General features: G+C 33.6%; 1 protein-coding gene across 1 annotated transcript in view; it reads right to left on the minus strand.

The window, feature by feature from the left end:
- LOC129231059 (transient receptor potential protein-like) overlaps positions 1 to 23,714 on the minus strand; it is a 103,578-nt gene that overhangs the window by 29,475 nt on the left and 50,389 nt on the right. The window contains exons 5-8 of the mRNA XM_054865307.1: positions 20,595 to 20,765; positions 14,814 to 15,048; positions 11,691 to 11,843; positions 9,120 to 9,259 (exon numbers count right to left, since the gene is read on the minus strand). Of these exons, the coding sequence (XP_054721282.1) occupies positions 9,120 to 9,259; positions 11,691 to 11,843; positions 14,814 to 15,048; positions 20,595 to 20,765 (699 nt within the window). The remainder of the gene's footprint in view (positions 1 to 9,119; positions 9,260 to 11,690; positions 11,844 to 14,813; positions 15,049 to 20,594; positions 20,766 to 23,714) is intronic.

Raw genomic sequence — 23,714 nt, forward strand, 5'->3', positions numbered from 1 at the left:
CTGTTTTTGGTTTCTACGCCAGATATTCCTCAATTCTTGATCGATTTCTTTGATTTACGCCTTATTTTAAAGCTTATGGTGCTGGCTACTGACGAAAAATAGACCCACGGTCTAAAAATTGTTTTTTTCAGCCGAAAAACCTGTTTTAAAGAACCAGAATGAGGTTTTCGGTTAAACTTATAACTTTAATTTGCGCTACGGCCGACAGAGCTGAATAGCTTGATCGGCAGAGCGTTCTCTTCGTAACCAGGAGAATGCGTGTTCGGGCCCACGTCCGGACAATCTGCAACAAAAAATTAGAGAAATATCGCGCATTACATGAACACTTAATTAAGTGAATAACAACTATGAAGGAATAGAATAAATGAGAAGGAGACGCTCCTTGCTGATATGAAAACTTGAAGTGACTTTGTGCTAAATTACTTCTGAATTGTACGTTTTTTTTTTTTTTTTTTTTTAAGCTTTGACTCTGGTAAGAAAATTAAAGCATAATGTAAGCGAAAATATAAGTAACAGGTTTAAGATTTCAGACTATACAATAGAATTGTTTTTTGTTCAGAAAAAAAATAATAAATCGTATATTGAAATATATATTCTTCTAATGAGTTTTTGACTCTTTGTACAAATAAAAAAATTATTACCTCAATTTGAAGGGTAAAATATATATTTTTTCTTCTTTTTGCAAAAAAAAAAAAAAAAAAAGAATTCCTTTATCACAGTTTTATTACATTCGAAAAGCTACGCTTAAAAAAGAGCATAGTTCAAAATTATTTTGTATTTTAACCGTGCTGTTAACTGATGAACACGTGCTGCCATCTAAGTCATAACGGTTCAAGCAGCCTGCGGTAACAAATTGTAAAAATTTTAAAGAATAAAAAAAATGTTTCTTCAATATCTTATCTTATATATTATTCCCTTCTCATTTTAAAACTTATCAGGCTGGCTAATGAAGAAAAATAGATTTACGGTCGAAAAATCAAGTTTTTGAAAACGCCCCTTGCTGTTTCAAAACCTCGATGCAGCCTGTAGTTCTTATGCATTTTTTAAAAGCAAAGTTCCAATGCAGTTTTCCATTTTTTACGTCGCTTGCGGCAAAAAAAAAAAAAAAAAAAAAAAAGCCTGTGTGTGTGTTCATATTTTAATAAAGCTTAAAAGCACTGGACTTAGTTGTTCGGTTAAATTGATAAGTTTTTTTCGGTAGAGCGTTCGGCTATAAACTATCTGAACTTCGGGCAAGTTCAGGCTGCCCGATACAATATCAAATTTATATTAGTATTACGCATTACATGTACTCATAACATACAAACGCCAAATTAAAACTACGAGTTTCATCCAGTAAACCTTTAATTTTTTATTCGCGCGAATAGAATATAAAGCAATAAAATTATTATCAACTTCACTAGCATGAAATCATCTTCTACTCCTCTGCTTTCTGCTGAAAAAAAAAAAAAACATTTTGCCTACGTTCGAAAAATTACACTTAAAAAACGGACTCAGTTCAACTGGTTTTGATTTGAATTTTAAGTGTTCAATTAAAAGAGAAACATTTGCGGGCATTTAAGCCGTAACGGTTAAAGCAGCCTTCTATGTGAAATAGTTCAATATTCAAAGATAAAAACACTTATTTTCAATCTAATTTATTACTTCTCTAGAATATTCGTTTCAATTGCTACGTGAGATTTTTGTCATTCTTTAATCAAATTCCATGCTTTGCGAATAATTTTAAATCGTATCATGCTGGTTAATGACAAAACATAGAAGCATGATCTTACTATTATTATTATTATTATTATTTGGCAAAAAGTTTTTTTGCTGTTTCTTACTACGCATTCCTTCAATGAATAGCTTTCGAAAGGGAAGGCGCAATTGCTAGGTTTGTTGGGGTGTCGGGCTGTTAATCAGAATGGCGCCAATTCGAATCCGTGCTAATAAATATCTCTTTAATGTTTCTTTTTTTCCCGTCAGATGCTCACATGGGCAGGACTGTATTTGCCACAACCTGTTTTTTTACGTGCACAATTATTACTTTTTCACTCAGCCACACTTTTAATGATATTTATATTTGAATTGAAAATATGTACGACCAAAAGGTGAGCGATGATCAAATTATCACATCGTTGTATTTAAAGAGATTTTGTTACTGATGTCTTTAAATTGCATGCCTTCTCTTCTGCGCTTACTTTTTTTTCCGTTCTTCTTCATAATGTTCTTCCTTTGAAATTCTTAAAGGGCGAAATACCTTATGAAACGATTCGAAGCACAGTGCGGAGTTCCGCACGGGTCGACTAGTGTCTCTTAAAAGCAATTTAGGAAAGTAATTTCTCAATGCTGTTTCTAGCAACGAGATTCGAGATGGTCCAATCCGTAATTTAAAAAGACAAAAGTTATTTTAGCTTAAACCAAGGTGAACCGAAATCTGACTTCTTGTCAATTCTCCGATTTTGCAACATTACAAACAAAACTTAGCATTATTTGATTTTGTTTCGCGCACTATATACCTGCGACCTATCATTTTTTGTAATATCAGGAATCAGGCTGGCGCACGTATAGCAATACTATACACAGCATACCCGACAGGTGGATTGATCTATCCAGCCGAGACTACAATTTCGTCCTCGCTGTAGATTTCTCAGACTGGAATCGAAACTAATCGTGCGAGAGGCAGAAGTCACCTTATTGAAGCTGAGAGTTCGAATAAACTGGTAGGTAAAGTAAATTTATCTGCTGTATGTTTAAGGCATCTCACTGGTGAGATAAATTTTCTTCATCCACCAGTTTGTAGGCACTCTCAGCTTCAATGACATGACACCTGCTTCAGTGTTTGGTTATAACTAGTTCAGGGCAGTTGTGATCATTATTAAGACTCACAGCAGCCATCGAATGGGGTAAATATATCGCAGTGAAGACGCGGGCCACATTCAGCCTTTGAAGTTGGTGCGTGTGGCCCGATGTTCGCTTTAAGATTAAGATCAGAAAGTAGGATTAATTCCAGTGTCATAAAGTTGGAGCCGAATATTTAGATACTGGATTCTGAAAAACATGCATTTAATAAGATAGGCATATAGTAGTTGATAACAATAATTTATTATAACTCTTTTTTCGTCGATATTTTTCCATGTTATTCAAAAATGAAAATAATTTGAAATTTTATCTTTTTCTTGCGAGGATGATTTTAATGGAAATACACGGACAAAATGACCGAGAAAGTAAATGGAAAAATAAGTATTTTAATTACAGTTAAGAATAGACAAAAACTCAACTTAATCTAACACGCAAATTAATGTTTTGTTAAATCTTTGATGAAGTCAAAAAAAAAAAAAAAAAAAAAGTTCACAATTAGCTACAACTACTACTTTTGTGCAGAATACAGCTGAAAGCACGCGGTCTACTAATGCGACTGACATTTCCCTTCCTACATCTTAACACATTGAAAATTATTCAAACACTATACAAAAAATAATAATAATAATAATAATTTCTAAAAACCAGTAAATTTATCTAAGAGCAAATATTTTTCACCCATCTGAATACTGTTAAAGTCGAAACTTCACACTGTTGGCTATTTTTCGAGTGCTTTTTCCCGATTTTGGCAAGGCAATAATTTTTCCTTTTAGTAAATTATCACCGGAAAGAGCCATTAATTCTACACTGTCTATTGCAACATGACTAGCAAGACAATGAGGTTTTGTTGTATGTCTCTGTGAAAAAGTTGTGCATGTTAATTTTTTTGATCAATCACGATTGTTTATTGCTTTCATTTCACCGTCCTTGATGTTGTGGTTCCTTTTTCAGCTTGACCAGCACCACCGCCCACCGGCCTCTGCAGGCGCGGTTCCGAGCACTGCCTCCTGGAATCCGTTTCTCTTGGTCGATGGCGTCCATGTCCTACACACACGCGCGCTCATACACATACACACACACGACTTCACACTCATACACTCACACACGCCTACGTGCATACACACAGGTCTATACACGTACACAAGCCTACTTCACTTACACACACAACTATGCACACGTAACCGTCCAGGATAAAATAAAAAATTTAAATTAATTTGAATTCTGAAATTTTGAATTCAAATTATGTTTTTCGCAATCATGAACTGGGACCCTACTCATTGGAGTTATTGTTTCTGGAAACAGCTCCTGCCCCCCCCCCCCCAAGCCTGTCTCTCCTCCTGGGCGGTTACGTGTGCATAGTTGTGTGTGTAAGAGTGTAGGCTTGTGTGTGTGCGTAGACCTGCACGTAGGCGTGTGTGAGTGTGTGTGTGTGTAGGACATGGACGCCTCCGACCAGGAGAAGCGGATATCTCAAGACCGGAGCAGCCGTGCCGCGCCGCCTGCAGAGGACGGTGGGCGGTGGTGCTGCAGAGGCTTCTGGTGCAAGCTAAAAAAGGCACGGAACATCAAAAATAGTCAAATGAGAACAAAAAGCAATCGTGATTGCTCAAAAAAAAAAAAAAAAAAAAAAAAAAAAACAGAAGTATTTTAAGTGTAGCTTTTAATTAAAAAAGTTCTATAAAATATTCTTTTATTAGACAATGAAGTAGTGTTTCGCATTATTTAAACATTGTCGTCTGAACGATATCCACAAAAAACTGACGGTTGCAATACTGTGTTGTTCTTCTGCAGAGACAGCGAAAAAATTTATACATTTAAAAAATTCATAGACGGCAACCTCTAATATAGAAAAATCACGTTATAATTGGTTTGCTTATTTTGTTGAACAATTTTTTACTTTTTTCATGAAGAAACCAACTTTCATAATTTCTGTTTTAAAAAAGTATACGGTCCCCTAAAGTAGGAAAAAATGAATTTTTAAGCATAGCGCAAAAACTACTGAATATTTTGAGCTCAAATTTTGGATTCCTACATAAAAGCTCCTCTAGATTGTTTCTCTGTTAAAATTTAATATAGTTTCAGATCATATTTTTTTCAAAAAATATTAAAATAATTCATAAAAAAACTAAAATTACATTTTAGGTGTTGTAAATTATATATTTATTATTGAGTTGATTCATATTTTGATATAAAAAAACAATCTTTGCCGTGCCTAATCTAGTTTTTGTGTTATGAGTAAAAATATCAAAATACGTTTTAACATTACGAAAGGAATTTTTCAAAATTCGATTCTGAAGTAACGGCTGGATCGAATCAAACAAAACTTTGCATACAAAGTTAAAAAAGGATGCTGATTACAAATATGTGATAAAAAAAGGGGGTTCTTATTGAAAAATTTGAAGTTGATGCTCGTTTTAATATGAAGACGACCCCTTAACAACAATTTTTTACAATAATTATGTAGAACTTTTTATTTCTGAAACAATGACACCTTACACGTGTCTCTAGTGTTAATAGTCTTTGAATACGATCGAGTGTTTCGTTTTTTTTTTCTATGACTGTACATTAGGATGTATCAAAAAAAAAAAAAAAAAAAAACACGAAGTCGATGATTTAAGTATCACACCATCTTATGTTTTTCCTTGTAGATGAAAACAATTGTAAAAAAAAAATCAAATATTTTAAACAACGGCAACCCGTGCCGACCTGCGCCTGCCTTTTTGAATTGATTTTTTTTTCGGAAGTTTGAAATTTTATGTCGATAAAACGTTGCCCCTATAGATCCACGTGTATTACAAAAAAAAAAAAAATATCCAATTTTAAAAATATTTAGATGCCCAACAGGAGGTCTAAAAATTGTAATTTTCTACAGAAAATTGTTTCTTTTCTATTTTTTTTTAAATAAAAATGTGAGATATATTTTAAGAAGAAAGTTTTAACAGTAAACTTTGCGATTAGTGCTACATAGAAATTTTTGCTTTATTGGGATATTTAAGTCTCCCACATAGTACTCAAAATATGGATTTTTTCAAGTTTAAGCTAAATTTTTCATTTTGAATGTTTTTTTTTTTATCATTCATTTGCAAATGTGTTCGCTAATGATTTTTGAACTTGATATTTTGTTGAAATGTGTATGTAATTTTTTAAAAGATAAATTTAAAGAAAAAAACAGGATTTTTGAGGAAAATCATAAATTTTAGGCCTAAATATTTTTTAATTTAAATAAATAATTTTGTGGTACATGTAGGGCTATATGGGCAACGCTTTATCAAAATGAAATTTCGAAATGAAATTTTGGTAAACAACACCTGAACTTCAAATTCCCAGTACATATTAGAAACACGTTTGGAAACTTTAATTCACAATAAATGTTCAAGTTGCCTGAATGTGTATTAAAATGTGCTCCGTTACTGAAATGTGCTCCAAATCTGTTCCAAATGTGTCCCGCGCAAAATATTTGTTAGATTTAAACTTGGGTACACATTTGAGAACTTATTGGGGATGCATTTGAGAACAGATTGGGAGAACATTTGGGTGCCCTTGTGATATCATCGCTTTCCTTCGTACAAGTATAATTTCAACAGTTTTTACTAAAAATTTTGTTGCAATGGCTCGTTGTCGGGTGGTCTCAAGCATGCCATCAAAAAAGATGGCCTTCCCTGGACAAAGCGGCCTGGCGGCGGTACACAGCTGCTCTGCAAGGTTGCTGTAAAGTTAACAGCAGAAACTACTATTATAATCAAAGAAGTGTTCCAGTAGTGCTGTTAAATGTGTACTAAATAGCCGAATAATGGAGAAAGTTTCGTTTTCCTTTTTCATGACTGTACTTAAAGGTTAATTTATCAAGCTTTTAAATGTTTAGTAGACTTCAATATGTGAACTGTTTGAGGCGCGGCATGCATCCAAATCATGATCAACCTCTTCCCAAGTTATGGCTCCAGCATGCCTAAGTATTGTTTGGTAAACATTATTCTTGACCATAGACTAATAATAAGAGTAGACCGAGCTTTCTCATTCTTGCTGATGAAGAAAGTTGGTTCATAGATGTATCATGTGACTAGTGGAAGGGCTTGGCGAAGACTTTGGCAGCATGGTTGCTAGATGGCAGCATTATCTATAGTTTGGCACTCGACATGTATTTTAAGACAATGTGTTTTCATTGAAAAAAAAAATCCAGGTGCAGAGATTGAACTGTTTTTCCTTTAGTTATGCATTTTTTTGACATTAGTAATAGTTTTTGATCAGTTTTCGGTAACTTTTATTTCATTTGGAGCGTCAGCGTTGCCGTGAACGAAATGGCGTAAACGTTTTGCGTTAACGCAAAAATGCAATAATCGGTATCTTAAATTGAAACTGTAGGTAAAAATCTTACCGTTTGCTGATTCTTCTTGGTCGCTTGCATCTTTTACAAAATATTTACAACTTAGAATAACAAATTTACAAATCGGACTCCATAAAAGATCATTCTTCCGTGTTCCATCAATTCTATTTATTTTATTTCGCGCTGGCGTTGATCGTCTGCTACGATTAACGCCCGCTGTTGCTAGGATATCCACCAGTCACATGGTTTGGTTTATGAGCAGCAAAAGGGTTACCATAGCTCGGTCTACTCTTATTATTAGTCTATGTTCTTGACATCTATTCTATTCTATTCAAGAGTCACAACTGACTTCAACTGTATTTTATGTCGAGGTCTGCATACTAGTGCCTTGCCTCCATTATTTTATATACCGATAGATGGCAGCACCATCACCGGATCGAACAGTTAATGAGAATTTAGAACTAGTCCAAGAGCTAATAGCTACCTGGTACTAGCACCCCCAGAGGTATCGTTTCACTTGGAGGACATTGAGACCACGAGCATATTTAACGTCGCCCAGTCCCCTTTAATGACGACGGTGGGTCTTCGACCAGCGGGGATCGAACCCGAGCCCCTCCGGCCCCGAGTCCAATGCCCTACCGATCAGGCTACCACGGCCCCATGTTCTTGACATGCACTCAGAAAAAACAGTCTCATGAATCAAATAAGGGCTTCTTCGCGACTAAGAAATAGTTCATGACCGTCCAATAAACCTAGTTGCCAAATCGAGTATCCAATGTTTTCTCTCTATCTTGCGTAGAAAACGAGCTGATGTATGCCTCACATGACTTCCTTTTACGCCAATTCAATGATAATAGTGCCTTGGAGTAAGCAAAAAAACACTTTAAATATTTTTACCCCAAGTTTGTTGCGAACTGAAGCAAAAAAACGTTTTATGCAGAACATTTTTCCCAATATTGGACATTTTAAAGTGATCCAATGTTTAACTTACTAAATATCGCCAATATTGGCCAAAATGAAATCAAATTAAATAAAAAAAACATGCCAAATTTGTCGCCAAGTTGGCGATAAAACGGTGACCAAAAGCTTGGCGATATATCGCCGAATTATAACACCACTTGAGTTTTGCATTGAAATTAACAATGAGTTCCCCCCGAAAAGGTGTTAAAGACCCCTTTTGTAACATCCGAATGCAACCAAAAGGGGAAGTGCACAACTAGACTCTTCTAGGCGTCTACGTACCAAATTTAAACTTTCTAGGACATACCGGTTTTGAGTTATGCGAGATACATTCGCACATACACACATACGCACATACATACGTACATACGGACGTCACGAGAAAATTTGTTGTAATTAATACGGGGATCGCGTCAAAAGGGATATTTCGAGTATCTATACGTTCTTAAGCATATATCCACTTTTGATCGGGTTGAAACTCAATATTCATTTGGGAGCGTGTAAAATGGAAACTAAGGCCTATTTTTGGATGATTTTTTTTTTCGCGAATACTATACTTCCTATAATTCTTAAAAGGAAGTTAAAAAACTAAAACGACACTGTAAAAAATTTCCGAAACGTTACTGGTTATTTCCGTGGAACGTCTCTGGATTTCACACGTTTTCACCTATTTCCCCGTAAAAACAAGTATCATCACAAAAAAGTTTCCTGAATAGCGGAAAACGATCCTGGTTTTCCAAGATATTTTGCTGGAAGGAATTGGGAACATCAGCTGCCTATTATTTTCCAGGAACGTTTCTGAATCGTTTTTACAGTGTAGTGTGCAAAAGGTTTGATGAGCTACTAGTTTCTTCAGAATTTTCTGACCTGATGTAACTAATACTGTTAATTCGATATAATTTTTTAAACCCCGCAGTTCTTTTGTGCAAACTTCTATAATGGTATCATTTATGTGTTTCAAAGTTTCAGCAGGACAAGCACTAACTATTTTACTTACAATGAACCAAGCAGAGAATCGTAAGCCAATCCAGGTAAGATACAACATGTTTGTAAGAAAATCAACAACATTCCACATGTTCAGTAGATAGTTATAAAGTCCGTCGCCCCAAAGTTCTTCAATTTCTGCCCATACAAAACCTGCAACAAGAGTAAAGCATAAAATTTCTCAATACATAGGGTAAAGTCACCATAACTCACATGGGTACAGTGACATACAGTTATAAGTTTGGATTTAAATAACAAGCCATTTAGGCGGGAAAGGTTGTTGTTGCTTTGTCCCATGAATACGGTGCAGATATAGCGTTATCAGAGTAAACTTTATGAGCCAGTTGGTATTTACAAGACAGTTGTGGAAGGTCATATGAACAGCCACCTCGAGGTCAGGTAGTGTTACATGTTTATTTGAATTTAATAAGGCTTTAGTTCTAAAATTAAGAACTTTTGCACATTTTGAAGAGAAAAGGGGGAATTTTGTCTATTTATCATCCTTTCTTCATCCTGTCTGTTTCTGAGCATCATCAGATTTTTCGGTGTCTGTTACTGGGGGTCGGACCTTTTTTCGAAATTGAGCAAATGGAAATAGAATTAACTAATTCAGAGGATCCAGAAGCAGCCAAACGTTACATGAAATGTTGTTGCATGAGAGAAAAAAAATTAAAATGTCTAAATACATTAAAAGACTCAGAAAATTGAGTTAACCTGAGAGCGATGTCTTAAGCATGTCGGTGACTGGTGTCATTACCCCAGTGGTTTTAGTCAAGACGAATTACAGGAATGCTTCTCTTTTTTACATAGTTGGACAAGGTTAATCTGAGATGATTGACACGACTGTCTAATTGAAAAATGCACTACTTTTCCACCAAAGCAGATCTTAATAAACTTGCTAATCAATAAAGGTTTAAGCTGAAATTATTTATTATTTTATACATATTTACTTTTAAAAGTCGTTAAAAATATACATTTTATTTTTCGTCGTTCTAAAGGATACTTAATGTTTGTTTGGTGAAAATTGCAAGAACTTAGCTGAAATCTACAACCATAAAATTTCAGCCAGCTCAGTCAACAATGTTGTTCATCAGACACTTAATGCCAATGTCGCTGCAATTTATGTTTGTGATGTTTTCTATCATTTGTTTCTTAGTTTAAGTTAATGTAATGGCTGTCTAGTTGAAATATACGTGACCATTTCACTAAAATATATTTTAGTAATATAGTTAAGATGTGAAGACTTTGTCTGCAAATGTTTATTAATATTCATAACTCTCCGATTCTTAAGTTAACTGAAAATATAGTTTAAACTACAGAATGGTTAAAATGAAACAGACCGTACTCACAGGCTTATAACTCTGATTCTTCTGGACGGATAAAAATGAAACTTCAAATATATTTTATGCAGATCATGCGGACAATATTTTTGTAAAAAAATAATTTTAAATTTTGACACCATGTGGCATTTCAATGATGTAAACAGAAGAGCTAATAGTTCAAAAATCAAAACAACAAACAAATATGTGTTTGTTTACACATTTATGTCCGCTGTGTGTACACCTTGCCACGCAACAATATGCTGAAAGCGTATCACCGCATTGTCATAGGGCTGACGCAACATATCAGTAGGGGTGAGTGAAGCATGGAGTACGATGAAGGCATTTTCATTGTTCCACCTACTTGATGAATATATTCTTAGAGAAATTTCCACACCCAAAAGTCGTAAGGTTTAAGAGCTGGTGACTTCACTCGACATCCAATCAGGAAAATACACTAGATGACATGTTTATTTAGTAAGTTGGCTTTCATTAGTCTTTACTTGTTTCTTTGCCCTATGATCAACTTCTCAGTCCCATGGTGATGGCTAAACAGCGTGTCTATCTTGACAATAACTGTAAAACATGCACTCTAAGAGCGGCGAACGGGTTACCGAGTTATGGTAACCCGTCAGAGTTATTGAGTTTCCGAGTACCGAGTTATTGAGTTTCAACAGATATTTTCAAAATAAATAAAATAACTACAAATGACACCTTAATTGAAAAGTTCTCTAACTAGCGCGAACTCTGAGTGAGGATGTACGTGTTTTAATTTTAACTGTTAACATTTTGAGATACAGCAAAATGAAAAATTTAGCGTTTTCTAAGGAGATATAACATTATGTTTACAGGTTATAGACAAGCAGATCTAATATAAGATTGGTTAATATCTACACATTAAGATAACGTGAAAAACATTTAAGTTACCTATATACATATAAAATTTAAGTTCTGAAAAAACTAGAGAAATAATACTTGCATTCCCATTTAGCATACTGTCTCAGCGTTTGTCAAACGTACCAAGCAACGTTTAGCAGTTAAAGGTTTATACTATGGTTTTCAATTCTATCTATCTCATAACGAAACGAAACTATGAAAGAAAGGGAAAAATTATTCAGGAAAAATGTTAAGGTAAAAGAAAAGTTTTGAAAAAACTGGGTTTTCATGCCTTAAAATAACTTCATTCATTTCAGGAGAAGATTGAAATTACGTTTAATTCAAACATCTATATCCTGAAGCTGCAATTTCTGTGCGCATTGACTTACCTATAACATAAAGTAGAATAGCAGACTCAACAACTCCAGGCAATTTTCCTCTTTCTTCCTCGTGGTCAACTCGAATCCGTTCAAGGAAAAAGTCTGTTCCTATCCATTTCATTACTAAATTTTCAACTCGCTGTGAAGCCATTATTAGCAACACTGAAAGTAAAAGAAACTACAATCAGTTTTTATACAATTATAATTGAACATAATTTACGCTAGTTCACTAGACAATTTTTCCTAATTATACTATGGATCCTCGGAAATTCGAACCCTGTAGATCTGAAATACCGGATAATCCGGACTGCATGTGAAATGAAAGCCTGAAATTAGATTTGAAAAAGAAAAAAAAAACGAAAATATCGATTAGTACTATGATTCAAAAACTAAGTTTGTTTTTTAATGATGTCAACTTTTAGCAAACATTTGAATGCAATATAATGTACACTACGTATCCAAAAAAAAAGTCGCATACCTTAATATTTGATTGGACCACCTTTTGCGCGTATTACAGCTTTCACACGCCTTGGCATTGCTTCAGTGAGCTTTTGTAGAGTATCCGTTTTTATTTTCGCCTACAATTCCTTCAAGAGGTCTCCTAAACGTTCAATAGATGAACGAAGTGTGGTGTGTGATCTTAAATCCTTTTCGAGTATGTCCCACAGATTCACGATAGGATTGAGTCTGGATTTTGTGGTGGCCAAATCATGTGTTGAAATGATGCATCGTGCTCAGCGAACCAAGATTTAACAATTGTAGCCCGGTGTACTCTGGCGTTATCGTCTTGAAATAAACCACTGCCGTCAGAAAAATAAAAGTCCATAGATGGCACAACATGATCAACCAAGATGTTAAGCTATTGTGCAAACTTCATTTGGTAGGTGCACAATGCAGTCGAACCTGGTCCAAATGAACAGAAACAACCCCAGATCATTACACTGCCTCCGAAAGAGTGCACAGTGGAAACGAGACATGTAAGGTCCATTGCTTCATGTGGCTCTGTTCGAACCCTGACGCGTCCGTTATTTTGAAAGAGCGTAAATTTTGACTCATCGGAACACATGACCTTTCCCCAACTATAAACAGTCCAATTTTTATGATCTTTTGCAAATTGCATTATCTTTCTTCGATTAATGGCACTCACAAGTGGATACCTTATTGCAACACAGCTTCTTAGTCCCGATTTTTGAAGTTCTCGTCGCATTGTGCGCTTGGAAATTGTTTTACTTCCCTCGTTGAAGAGTGCTGTGAGTTGAAAGGTCGATCTCTTGCGATTTTTCTTCACTAATCGCTTCAGAGAACGCCGGTCTCGTTCGTCCAAAATGGATTTACGACCGCAAGGATGTCGCGAACAGGTAGCCTCTCCTCCATCTTTCCACATTTTAATAATGCGTTGAACAGTTCGCAATCCTATGACACTAATTTCAACTATGTCTTTGCATTTTGTCCCACTTTGGTACAGGCCAACAATTTGCCCCTTTTTGAACTCTGTTACATCACTTCCTCGAACACAACTACCGATTCCAGCCATACTTACTTCAAACTAAACAGTCTTCTAGTGCAACGCCCGCATTTTAAGCTTGCATCGAGTAAAGATTTATGCAAATATCTGTAATACTCATCGAATCACCTTCTTCCAAAATTGGAACGTTTAAAATTCGACCGCGACTTTTTTTTTTGGACACTTAGTGTATAATACAGATTTGTAAGCTATTATGTAAAACTGTTGCACCAGCTCCTTATTGAGATGATAATAAGCCACCAGGTAATTCCAAACTTTCCAGAATCTGAAATGAATCCTGGGCTCCGCCTAAACTAGTTCGGATTTCTGAGATTTCAATGTATGATAAAACTTGAAAAAATTGCAAACAAATAATTTTATAGTTATGTTGTTAATAATAATCAAAATAAAATTTAAAAAAATCCGCTATAGTTGAAACATATCAAACATTAACTACAGTTATGTAGTTTAATGCCCCCCCCCCCCAATTTCGTGACGATATGACGTTACTTGACGTGACTGATTCATCTTCTCCGAAAATAGTGCAGTTAACTACCTAATGCACATATTTAATTTATTTTTCATGATAGGCATATTTCTTCGAAATAATTATTACAACGCGTTTTATTGCATGCATTCCCATAATATTTATGTTTCTTAGAGCTAAAACTCGTTATAGACGTATTTCATAGAAACAATTTTTTAATAGGCATGTTTCATAGCAGTTACTAGAGGATTATCAAGTTTCATAGAATTAATATTTAAGAACATAGATCAGAATCGATAAACTTGGATATATATAGCGATGATTTTATTTTTCCTGAAATGCATTCAAAATTACCACTGATTATTTCTGGTCAACGTTCCGGGATTTTACGGTATTCACTAGATTCTTGAGAAACGCAAGCATATTTGCGGAAAAGCTCCTGAATCGCTACGATTTTCAAGAGCGCAAACATCACATTGCAGTGAAAAATATAAAAATATAGCCACCAGTGTAAAGATATATTCAGCTTCTTTATTAAGTGCTGCGTCTTCAGTTTTCCTACGGGTCCTTCTAGATTGGCTGATTCCCAAACGAAGGTGAAGAGCAGTATCTGGATACTGCAGCTTCGACAGAACTGCTTGCAATCCTGTTTTAGCTACGGCTATATTTGCTTTAGAATCTTTCCTGGTAAATCAGGAAGGTGCCAAGCTATTATGTTAATACATCTCAGTTTTATGGAGGGCTCCTAATTTCAGAAAAATAACTGTTATTTTATTGGAAAGGTTTCTGAAGGTTCCTCGGCTAATTTAAAAAAGATTACTGCTTTTTAGTGTAAAACTTTTCGGTTAGTTTTCAAATATGCTACTGGCAGAAATTAGACCCACCAACTAGCTACTCTTTTCTAGAAAAGTTCTAGTCCCCCCCCCCCCCCGTTTTGTACACTAACTATTTTTTTTATAAAATTGTTTACTCGACCTAATGGAGTTTATACTCCATTAGTTGAACTACGATGTTTTTCTTTTCCTTGGTAACAGAACTTCTTCCATGTGTGCAAACGTCTAGTTACCCTTCTTCATGTTTTTCTTTCTTTTTTTTTTTTTTTAAAGTTCAAAAATATGGTATATCATAGTCATGTACTTACATAGAAAAAAAGAATAAGCTGCTGAATGAACGATAAACTTAGTGAATGGCATTTTCAGTGCATTTCCTAGGGAACTATTAGGGCAAATCATGTAAGCTAAGCAATAGATGGGAAACATCGCTCCAAATTTTATGATTTCCATTAGTTGAGCAACTACATTTTTTCGTCGAAAACCAGGACTTCCTTCGTACCACACAGTACCCAGGAGCTGTTGAACGTTTGGATGTGCTACAAACTGCAACACAAAATAAAGTAATTTTAGTTCAAACTGGTTAGTCTGACGTTATGCCGAGAATAACATTAAGAAACATTTAGTTATAGTGCGGCTCTCATAAGTTGAGCTATGACGTTGAAAATGTTTACCTCTTTTGGTTGTAATAGAGAAAAATAATTAGTGCTATGAGTTTTTGAGATACTTTCGCAGTAGTTTTGCAAAAGTATTCCAACTCAAACTCGCGCCAATAATACGCCCCTTTTCACTAAATTCTCTAAAAAGAAGAAAACATAGTCAATGTCATAACTCATTTTATCAGACCCACACTATACTCAGGTTTTGCGCTTTTCGAACTGCTTTGAATATTTCATCCATGCATACAGTGCGCTGGAGGAAAACGTTTAAAAACAGACTTTTGTTACTCTTGCATCAAGTCTGAATCAAGTTAGCTCTACTACATAAGCAACAGACGAGTTAAATGTCTAATTGCATTAGATGTGAATTATGCTAGTCAGTTATAAATCAGACTCGGATTAAACAGATCTTTAACCTTGAGCGAGCTCAATTTCGTTTGAGTTGAAAAGGGAGACATGTTAGATTGGCACAACACCAACAATTATCGGCAACTCCGATTCTCCATTTTAACAAAAGGAATTATTTAAGCCTCAACTGATTGGAGGCATTTTTTACCTAAGTCTGACAATAACTAACGAACCAAATTAATAAATTATAGTTGCATTGTATTCGTAACAAAGTTTTGTTTTTATATTCATTTAATTTATTATTTAAAAACAAATATGTTAAGCAATTTCGCATTTTTAGTCTTAGATAGTTAATTTCTGAGGAACAGAAGAATATTCAGGGTGATGGTAATAAAAGTCTCACTATCAAAATGCTGTAAAAAAAGAGCATCTGGTCATAATGATTTTAAATTTGAATTGAATATACTTGAAGCAAAGAAAAATGGTATGGAATAACAAAAAAAAAAAAAAAAGTTATACAGTTTATTGAAGTTTTCAGTAAAACATCGCGCTCTGCTTGCTAAGCTCTTTTAAAAGACAAAACGGTGACTGTGCTCTAACAGCTTTTATAGAGTTTCCAGCCATTAAAGATGTGGTTGATGCTTAGAGCACTAACTAGTAACTGGAAGAAGCAAGTCCAACCACTGGCTTAGGAAAAGCTGAAGCAAATATCCCAAGTTACATGGTTCAACTACGACAAGTAAGAGACTTTTTACGTGAAACTAGTGAAATAAACCTGATTTCTTTCAATATTTTACTTGGAAATATATCACGTGACTTCAGATGCTTGTTTCAAGTTGCTTTTTATCCCTTTTCGATAATGGTTCGATGTCTGTCAAGGATCAGAAGAAATAAATTAAGAAACTTGAAGCGACAGGCTCTTTTGAAGTGAATAGAATCTGGAAAAGGGAGTTGAAGTGAAATCAGGAGGAAGAACATATTAACTGCATCGACGTCAATAGAAGAAAAAGTCACAGCAATACAAACAGTACATGTTTCGTGTACAATACTGTTTCTCCCCCCACCCCCTTTTTTAGCACATTGAGCTCAAATTTGAAGTGATTCTGACCAGTGACTCTTTTTATACACATCCGAACCATCACTATAATAGTTGAATTTAGCTCCACGTCGCCCTTAGGCAAATTTGAAATCTGCAGCGCTCACTCCCGTCCCCCTAAAAGAAGAAGAAAAATTTCCTTGACTCAAAAAAAAAAAAAAAAAAAGCAAAAAATAGTGTTCTCGAAATTTAAACTGTCAAGCTTATGCAGAACTGATGACGCATTCAGGGGCACCCCAATGGAAGGTCATTGTGACCACCCCAAAAATTCCTTATTTCGAAAATTTAGCTGACGAATCGGCAAATTTGGAGAAAATATAGCAACATTGAGATTTTTTTTTTAAATTTCTAAAACTGTTTTTTAATGAAAAAATGCTAATATTTCACAATTAAGAATAATAGCATTAAAAAATTGTGCGGTTTTAAGCAAAATTTGCCACCCTGAGTAGCTGCCTACTCTGCCTATTGGGAACTTTGGCCCTGACGTCACTGATTACTGCCGGTAACGTTCCGGGATTTTAAGGATTTACACCAGCTTCCTATGAAAAACTAGATTTTTTGCGAAAAACTTTTCTGAATTGCAATTACTTCTATACGTGATAATTTCTCACTGTGGTTATTTTATCTACCAGTGTAAAAACGTATTGAGCTTCGTTATTAGGTGTTTATCCTTCTGCTTAACTACGGAATCTCCTGATGTCCTGAGTCGCAATCAAGGGCAAACTGCAGTATCTGGATATTGCAGTTTTGAAAATAATTGTTTGCAATTCCTTCTTAGCTTCGTCTATATTTGCTTTTGAAGCTTTCCTGGCTAGTCAGAAAATTGCCAAACTATTACTGTATACTGTTCCATGCGAAATCAGCAAAATTCGCAAAAAAAGTGGTGGCCGCATGGTAACAGATTTTTATGAAATTTGGTATAAAGGTTCCTTTTATGCCTGTATACAAATATCTAAAATATTTTTGCTTAAAAGTTTTTATTTAAATAGTTACATGCGATTGAAAATTGGTCAAATTGAACAGCATTCTCATAAATGCTAAATGTTGCACTTTTGATGGCTTGTATCTTGTTAACTATTTAATGAAAACATAAAAGTTATATGTTTTTGCAATCTATGGAGTAGGGTAATCAATCTGATATCAGTAAAATTTTCAAAGTTATTTTAGTTAACTTTTAACCGAGTCTCAAAAACTGAAAATATTTCAATTTTCTCATAATTAAGCATTTTATTTTTTAATCTCAATCTTTAAGGAATGCATTAGCTTTGATGAAATTAATACCCAATACTGTGCTAAGTATCATAAAAGAAATACCTTACTTTTGAAGTTGTATTTTGACTCATTTGTCTTCAAAATCAGTTTTAAACTTAGTGACATTTTGTAAAATGATGATTTTCCCCTTCACGTACACACAAAAATTCAAATGAGGGAAAATTCAGACAACTTTTAAATTTTTCAAGAATATAGAGCTGTGTTTCTACTATTTGCTTGAAGAAACTCGAAATTGGTTTTTGATTTCCAAACGTAAAATAAAATTCAGAAAAATAGCATTTTCTTTCTGTTTTATGGGTCAATCCAGGTTCGACGGATGGTTGCGCTCGACCATTTTTAAATTTTTTGAAATTCATATCCCTAAAAGCTGCATATGAAAGATGTTTAAAACCTCTTTTATTTTTTCTCTCAACTTTGATTTTTTTGGAGGTCATCAAAAGTGATTTTCGTAGTCAAAAATGGGACTTTTAGACCTTTGCATTTTGGCCAAAATCTATTTGAATTACATTTATGACAGTTATTTTAACACTTTGATTTTAAAGTGCATAAGTTGATAGTCTTACATGCTGAGTTACGTAGCTGTACGTTAATAATGAAAATAATGGAAACAGGTTAGTTCAAGACCAAATGTAAAAATTTTACTCATTTCAAAGGGGAATAACTCACGTAGGGGACGGAAACACAAGATAAAATACGGCAAAAACTAGTCACTGGAACCATGCTAAATAGAGTATGTAACAGTTGCTGTGTGTTTGTGTACCCTTTATAGATTATAGCCCCTCAAAATTCGGAAAAATGACAAAAATAACATTTTTAGACCCCTATAAACCAAAAGAGGATTGAATTAAAAATAAAATTTCCTGGCCAATTGAATATTCCATTCAAGTACTATACATGTTATACATATTGTTTTTTTTTATTTGGTTTGTAAAAAAGATACAGGTCTTTGAAATTAAGCAATTTCGCTAGTCAATTCACACACTAAAACAGAAACAAAAAGTGTGAAAACTTCATGGTACCTTCTTAAATTACGTATATTGTGCCCTATATAATATATTTTACTGAAAAAACATATTGTAATTTTCAAAATAATTATTTTAATTTGATAACTTAGAAATATTTGGACATGAATGAGAAGTTTATACTGTGTGGAACCTGTATGGATTGACCCTTATGTGAAATAACGAGAATTCAAAGAACTTGGTAAACGACTAAATGATATAAAAGCAAGTAAAATTGACATTTATTTCAATTTAAAAAAATATACATTTCAGCATGTACTTCATAAACATGCTTTTGAGAAAATGAAACACGAAAGAAATGTATTCAGTAAATTACCGCAAATTAGCTGTAAAGCAAAAAGTTCCCATTAGCTAGGAAATGACTGAGCTGGCGGTGTATTTCACGAAAGAAATGGTTAGTTTTGCTAAACTTACAAAATAAAAAGAAGTAACTAATGAAATTTTTCCTTAGTTCAAGTTACTCTAGTAACAAAAATACGCTGATACCAATCATTAAAATTTAGTAGCAACTAAAAGACACTTCATTATGTTACGTAAAAAAAATTGAGTAAATTTAGAGCATTCCCTTATCTTCAAAAAAAACATCAGAAATAGAGGAAAAAATTAAATTTTCGGAAAATTTTGATTTTTTAAAGTACGATTTCGTTATCAAGAAATTCATAAACAATTACTAAATTAGAGCAGATAGTTAGTTATAGAAAGTTTTTCCATCTGAATCATTTTTACTGTTATTTTTTCATTAAAAGAGCTACAAGAGTGATTTGAAATCTGAAGTGAATTGGCAAAATTTCAATCTTTGTAAATATCTCAGATTCAAAAAAAGATCCGAATAAAATTTACTTTGCTCTTTCCCAATAGAGATTTGTTCACAGAATGCGAAAATATTTATTTTTAAGTGTACGTTTATAACTTATGGAGTTATTGAGTCACAAACTGGCAGCAATGAACTCTGAAAATTTAGGCTTAGCGTAAGCATCAATTTCTAATTTCAATAACAAAGCAACAAACAGTTTTTAAACTTTCATACTTTGCATTTCCTCATAGATATGCATGGTTTACCTAAATAAAAATTTTCATTGAAATCTGTGACATGTCAGCCACAGCTGATTTGCTCATTTCGCTTGGAATGACCCACATATAAATTTTTACTGGAGCTTCCTGAGTTGTCCCAGATACATGTCTGGCTTTGACTGGGAGGGCTCCTGAATTCTTCGGAAAGATTCCAGGTTAATTTCAAGAAGGTTATCAACTTTTGCAAGAAACTTTCCTTGTCTTTGTCAAATATGTCATTGGCAGATACTGAGCGCATTAGTTGCCCATTTTTTTCCAGGAATGTTTCGGAATTTATTTTAGTGTATGGTATTTTGAAAGCCGTACTTACTAGCCCTTAACAGGTGAAGTGATGCCGTAGAAGAACTAGACCTTTGCATTCTAAAGTTTTGTAATTTGATATGTTTGTGTCTGTCAATTAAGGCACTGTTTTAGTTGTATTTAGATAAATAAACAATACAAAAATCATCGGTAAATTTAGTACGAATTTGCAAATTTTGTGGAGTGCACAAGAAATGCTATGTAAATATTCATTCACAACCTACGCCCTGGTTTTCCGAGCTGTATCAGAAGCAACAGCAACAAATATACACCTTCACTTTCATAAAGGGAAATGTTACTCAAAAATCAACAATATGTACTCACTGATTTCTGCTTACATAGAATGGCATATTTTAGCCTTTCTAATTTCATCCGTTCTTCTTTCACATACATTGGACCATTGGGATCATAATTTAGCATTACTTCTAACTCAGTCGATGTTCTAGTATGGTCTAATAAATCTGTTGCATATTTTTCGCACTTAATCCGCAATTCCTAAAAAAAAATGTCAGGAAACTATAATAACATTAATTTTATGTGTCCCTTAGCTATAATGCACAGTATACACATAGGCAAGTTTTGCTATATTTATGGAAATTTCGCCTCTTTAACCGATACATTTTTCTTAAAAGCATTTCAATTACTGCGCCTCATATAAATGAAATCGGCAAACCGCTGATGCAAGTAACCAGAATAACTGGGCAACTTTTTTTTATTACAGATGTCAAATTTGTAAATAAAATTCGTTAACATGACCCGCAGTTAGGACAATATAACCCGAACATGAGCTCACATTAAATGCAAAATCGGTTAACATAAAACTTTGTTTTTACTTTTAAACGTTTACGATGCATACAAAAAGAGAAAATTATATCAAATCTTCCATGTCTTGTTGCCTTCTAAGAAACCAGAAAATGATTCAAGTGTTTCTAAAGTTTGAAGAATTTATGAAATGAACTCATTTTATCTATATTAATATTTTAAAGAAGAGAGAACGGATTTTTGCATGTTTATATGGTTCGAGTTAATCTGCGGAACCATTGCAACTATTTGAAAAATTCTTTCACTACATGAAAGGTGCATTCTTACTGAGTGACATAGGCTATAAGTTATACATATATCTATTTATACTAATTTTTTAAACCGATAGTTTGTCTTCGATACCAGTTTAAGTTTCGAACTGTTTTATTCTTATACACGTAAAAACGAATGCCGATTGTACTTCATGTGCAATAACGAAAATGCCGAAGGTTCTCTTCGAGCTGAATGCTTAGAGATGGAAACAAGTGAGAGAAATAAAATCTGCGATGTCAACATAAGAACCGCCAAAAGCTTTACATGTATATGAGGGTGCAGAGTATAAGTTGCATAGCATTCTAGTAACCTTGGACATTGCAAATCATTTAGAGTCATCGCATGTTTATGCTTCAAAGTTTGTTTAAACAAGAATAACTGAAATAAAATTAGTTTTTGAATTTAAGTAGTACAGATAGACGATATTAATCCGTGTTTCTAAAAGTTATAATATGGCATGCATTTCAGGCTCCTGTAAGGATTTTTATTCATAATAAAATCAAAATAAAAAAAATTTGCAAAGGAATTCACTTAAGTACCTTTAGTTGAGAAAATTCTCAACTCAAAGAGTAATTGCACATAGTACCGGATATTCAAAGTTAAGAGATAAAACAATGACAAACAAAAAACATTCGATAGGGAAAAAATTGACAAAGAGGAAAAAATAAATTAAAATTATTTGGAGAAATATCCTTTATGATGATGGTATTTAAGTATTTAAAACGATATATTTGAATAATATAGCTCACAAATACATTATCAAAGAATATCAGAAAGAAATTGTCAAAAAAAAAAAAAATGTAGAGAAACATGTTTTCCTAAGAAAACGAGTAAAAGAGGTTGAAATTCATCATGGGGTTTGATAAAGACTCGCCTCTTAGTAAAATATACAATATTCATCTTACTCGCCAATCTGAATTTCGTCACTTAAGAATTCATTGAGAACATTTTCATAGTGCAACATATTTCCAAAGTCTTTTGACAGTTAATGGTTCTGCCAACCTATCAATTAGCATGTATAGAACTTGGTCTTATAGAGAACGACAAACCTTGCAAACTAACTTTATTTGGTACAGTCATAGAAAAAAAAAACGAAACACTCGATCGTATTCAAAGACTATTGACACTAGAGACACGTGTAAGGTGTCATTGTTTCAGGAATAAAAAGTTCTACTCAATTATGGTAAATTATTGTTGTTAAGGGATCATCTTCATATTAAAACGAGCATTAACTTCAAATTTTTCAATAAGAACCACTTTTTTTATCACATATTTGTAATCAGCATCTTTTTTTAACTTTGTATACAAAGTTTTGTTTGATTCGATCCAGCCGTTATTTCGGAATCGAGTTTTGAAGAATTCCTCTCGTAATGTTAAAACGTATTTTGATATTTTTACTCATAACACAAAAACTAGATTAGGCACGGCAAAGATTGTTTTTTTATATCAAAATATGAATTGACCCAATACTAAAAACATAATTTACAACACCTAAAATGTAATTTTAGTTTTTTTATGAATTATTTTAATATTTTTTGAAAAAAATATGATTTGAAACCATATTAAATTTTAACAGAAAAACAATCTAGAAGAGCTTTTATGTGGGAATCCAAAATTTGAGCTCAAAATATTCAGCAGTTTTCGCGCTATGCTTAAAAATTCATTTTTTCCCATTTTAGGGGACCGTATACCTTTTTTAAAACAGAAATTTTGAAAGTAAGTTTCGTCGTAAAAAAAGAACAAAATTGTTCAACAAAATGAGCAAACCAATTATAAGGTGGTTTTTCTACATTAGAGTTACGTCTGTGAATTTTTTAAATGCATAAATTTATTCGCTGTCTCTGCAGAAAAACAACACAATATTGCAACTGTCAGTTTTTTGTGGATATCGTTCAAGCGTCATTGTGTAAATAATGCGAAACACTACTTAATTGTCTAATAAAAGAATATTTTACAGAACTTTTTAAATTAAAAGCTACACTTAAATACTTCTGTTTTGTTTTGTTTTTTTTTTTTTTCTTTCTTTCTTTTTTCATTCTGCGTTTAACCATTGCCTTTTGTAAAACAATAACTCAGAAAAAAAATTAACACAAAAAAATTAGCACATCTTTTTCACAGAAACATACAAAAAAAAACACATCATTGTCTTGCTAGTCATGTTGCAATAGACAGTGTAGAATTAATGGCTCTTCCCGGTGATAATTTGCTGAAAGGAAAAATTATTGCCTTGTCTAAATCGGGAAAAAGTACTCGAAAAATAGCCTACAGTGTGAAGTTTCGCCTTTAACAGTATCCAGATGGGTCAATAGGTAATATTTGCTCTTAGATAAGTTTACTGGTTTTTAGGAATCAATTCTTTTTTTTTTTTTT

This window comes from Uloborus diversus, chromosome 10 (genome assembly GCF_026930045.1).
Source record: "Uloborus diversus isolate 005 chromosome 10, Udiv.v.3.1, whole genome shotgun sequence".
In the NCBI taxonomy this organism is placed as follows: domain Eukaryota; kingdom Metazoa; phylum Arthropoda; class Arachnida; order Araneae; family Uloboridae; genus Uloborus; species Uloborus diversus.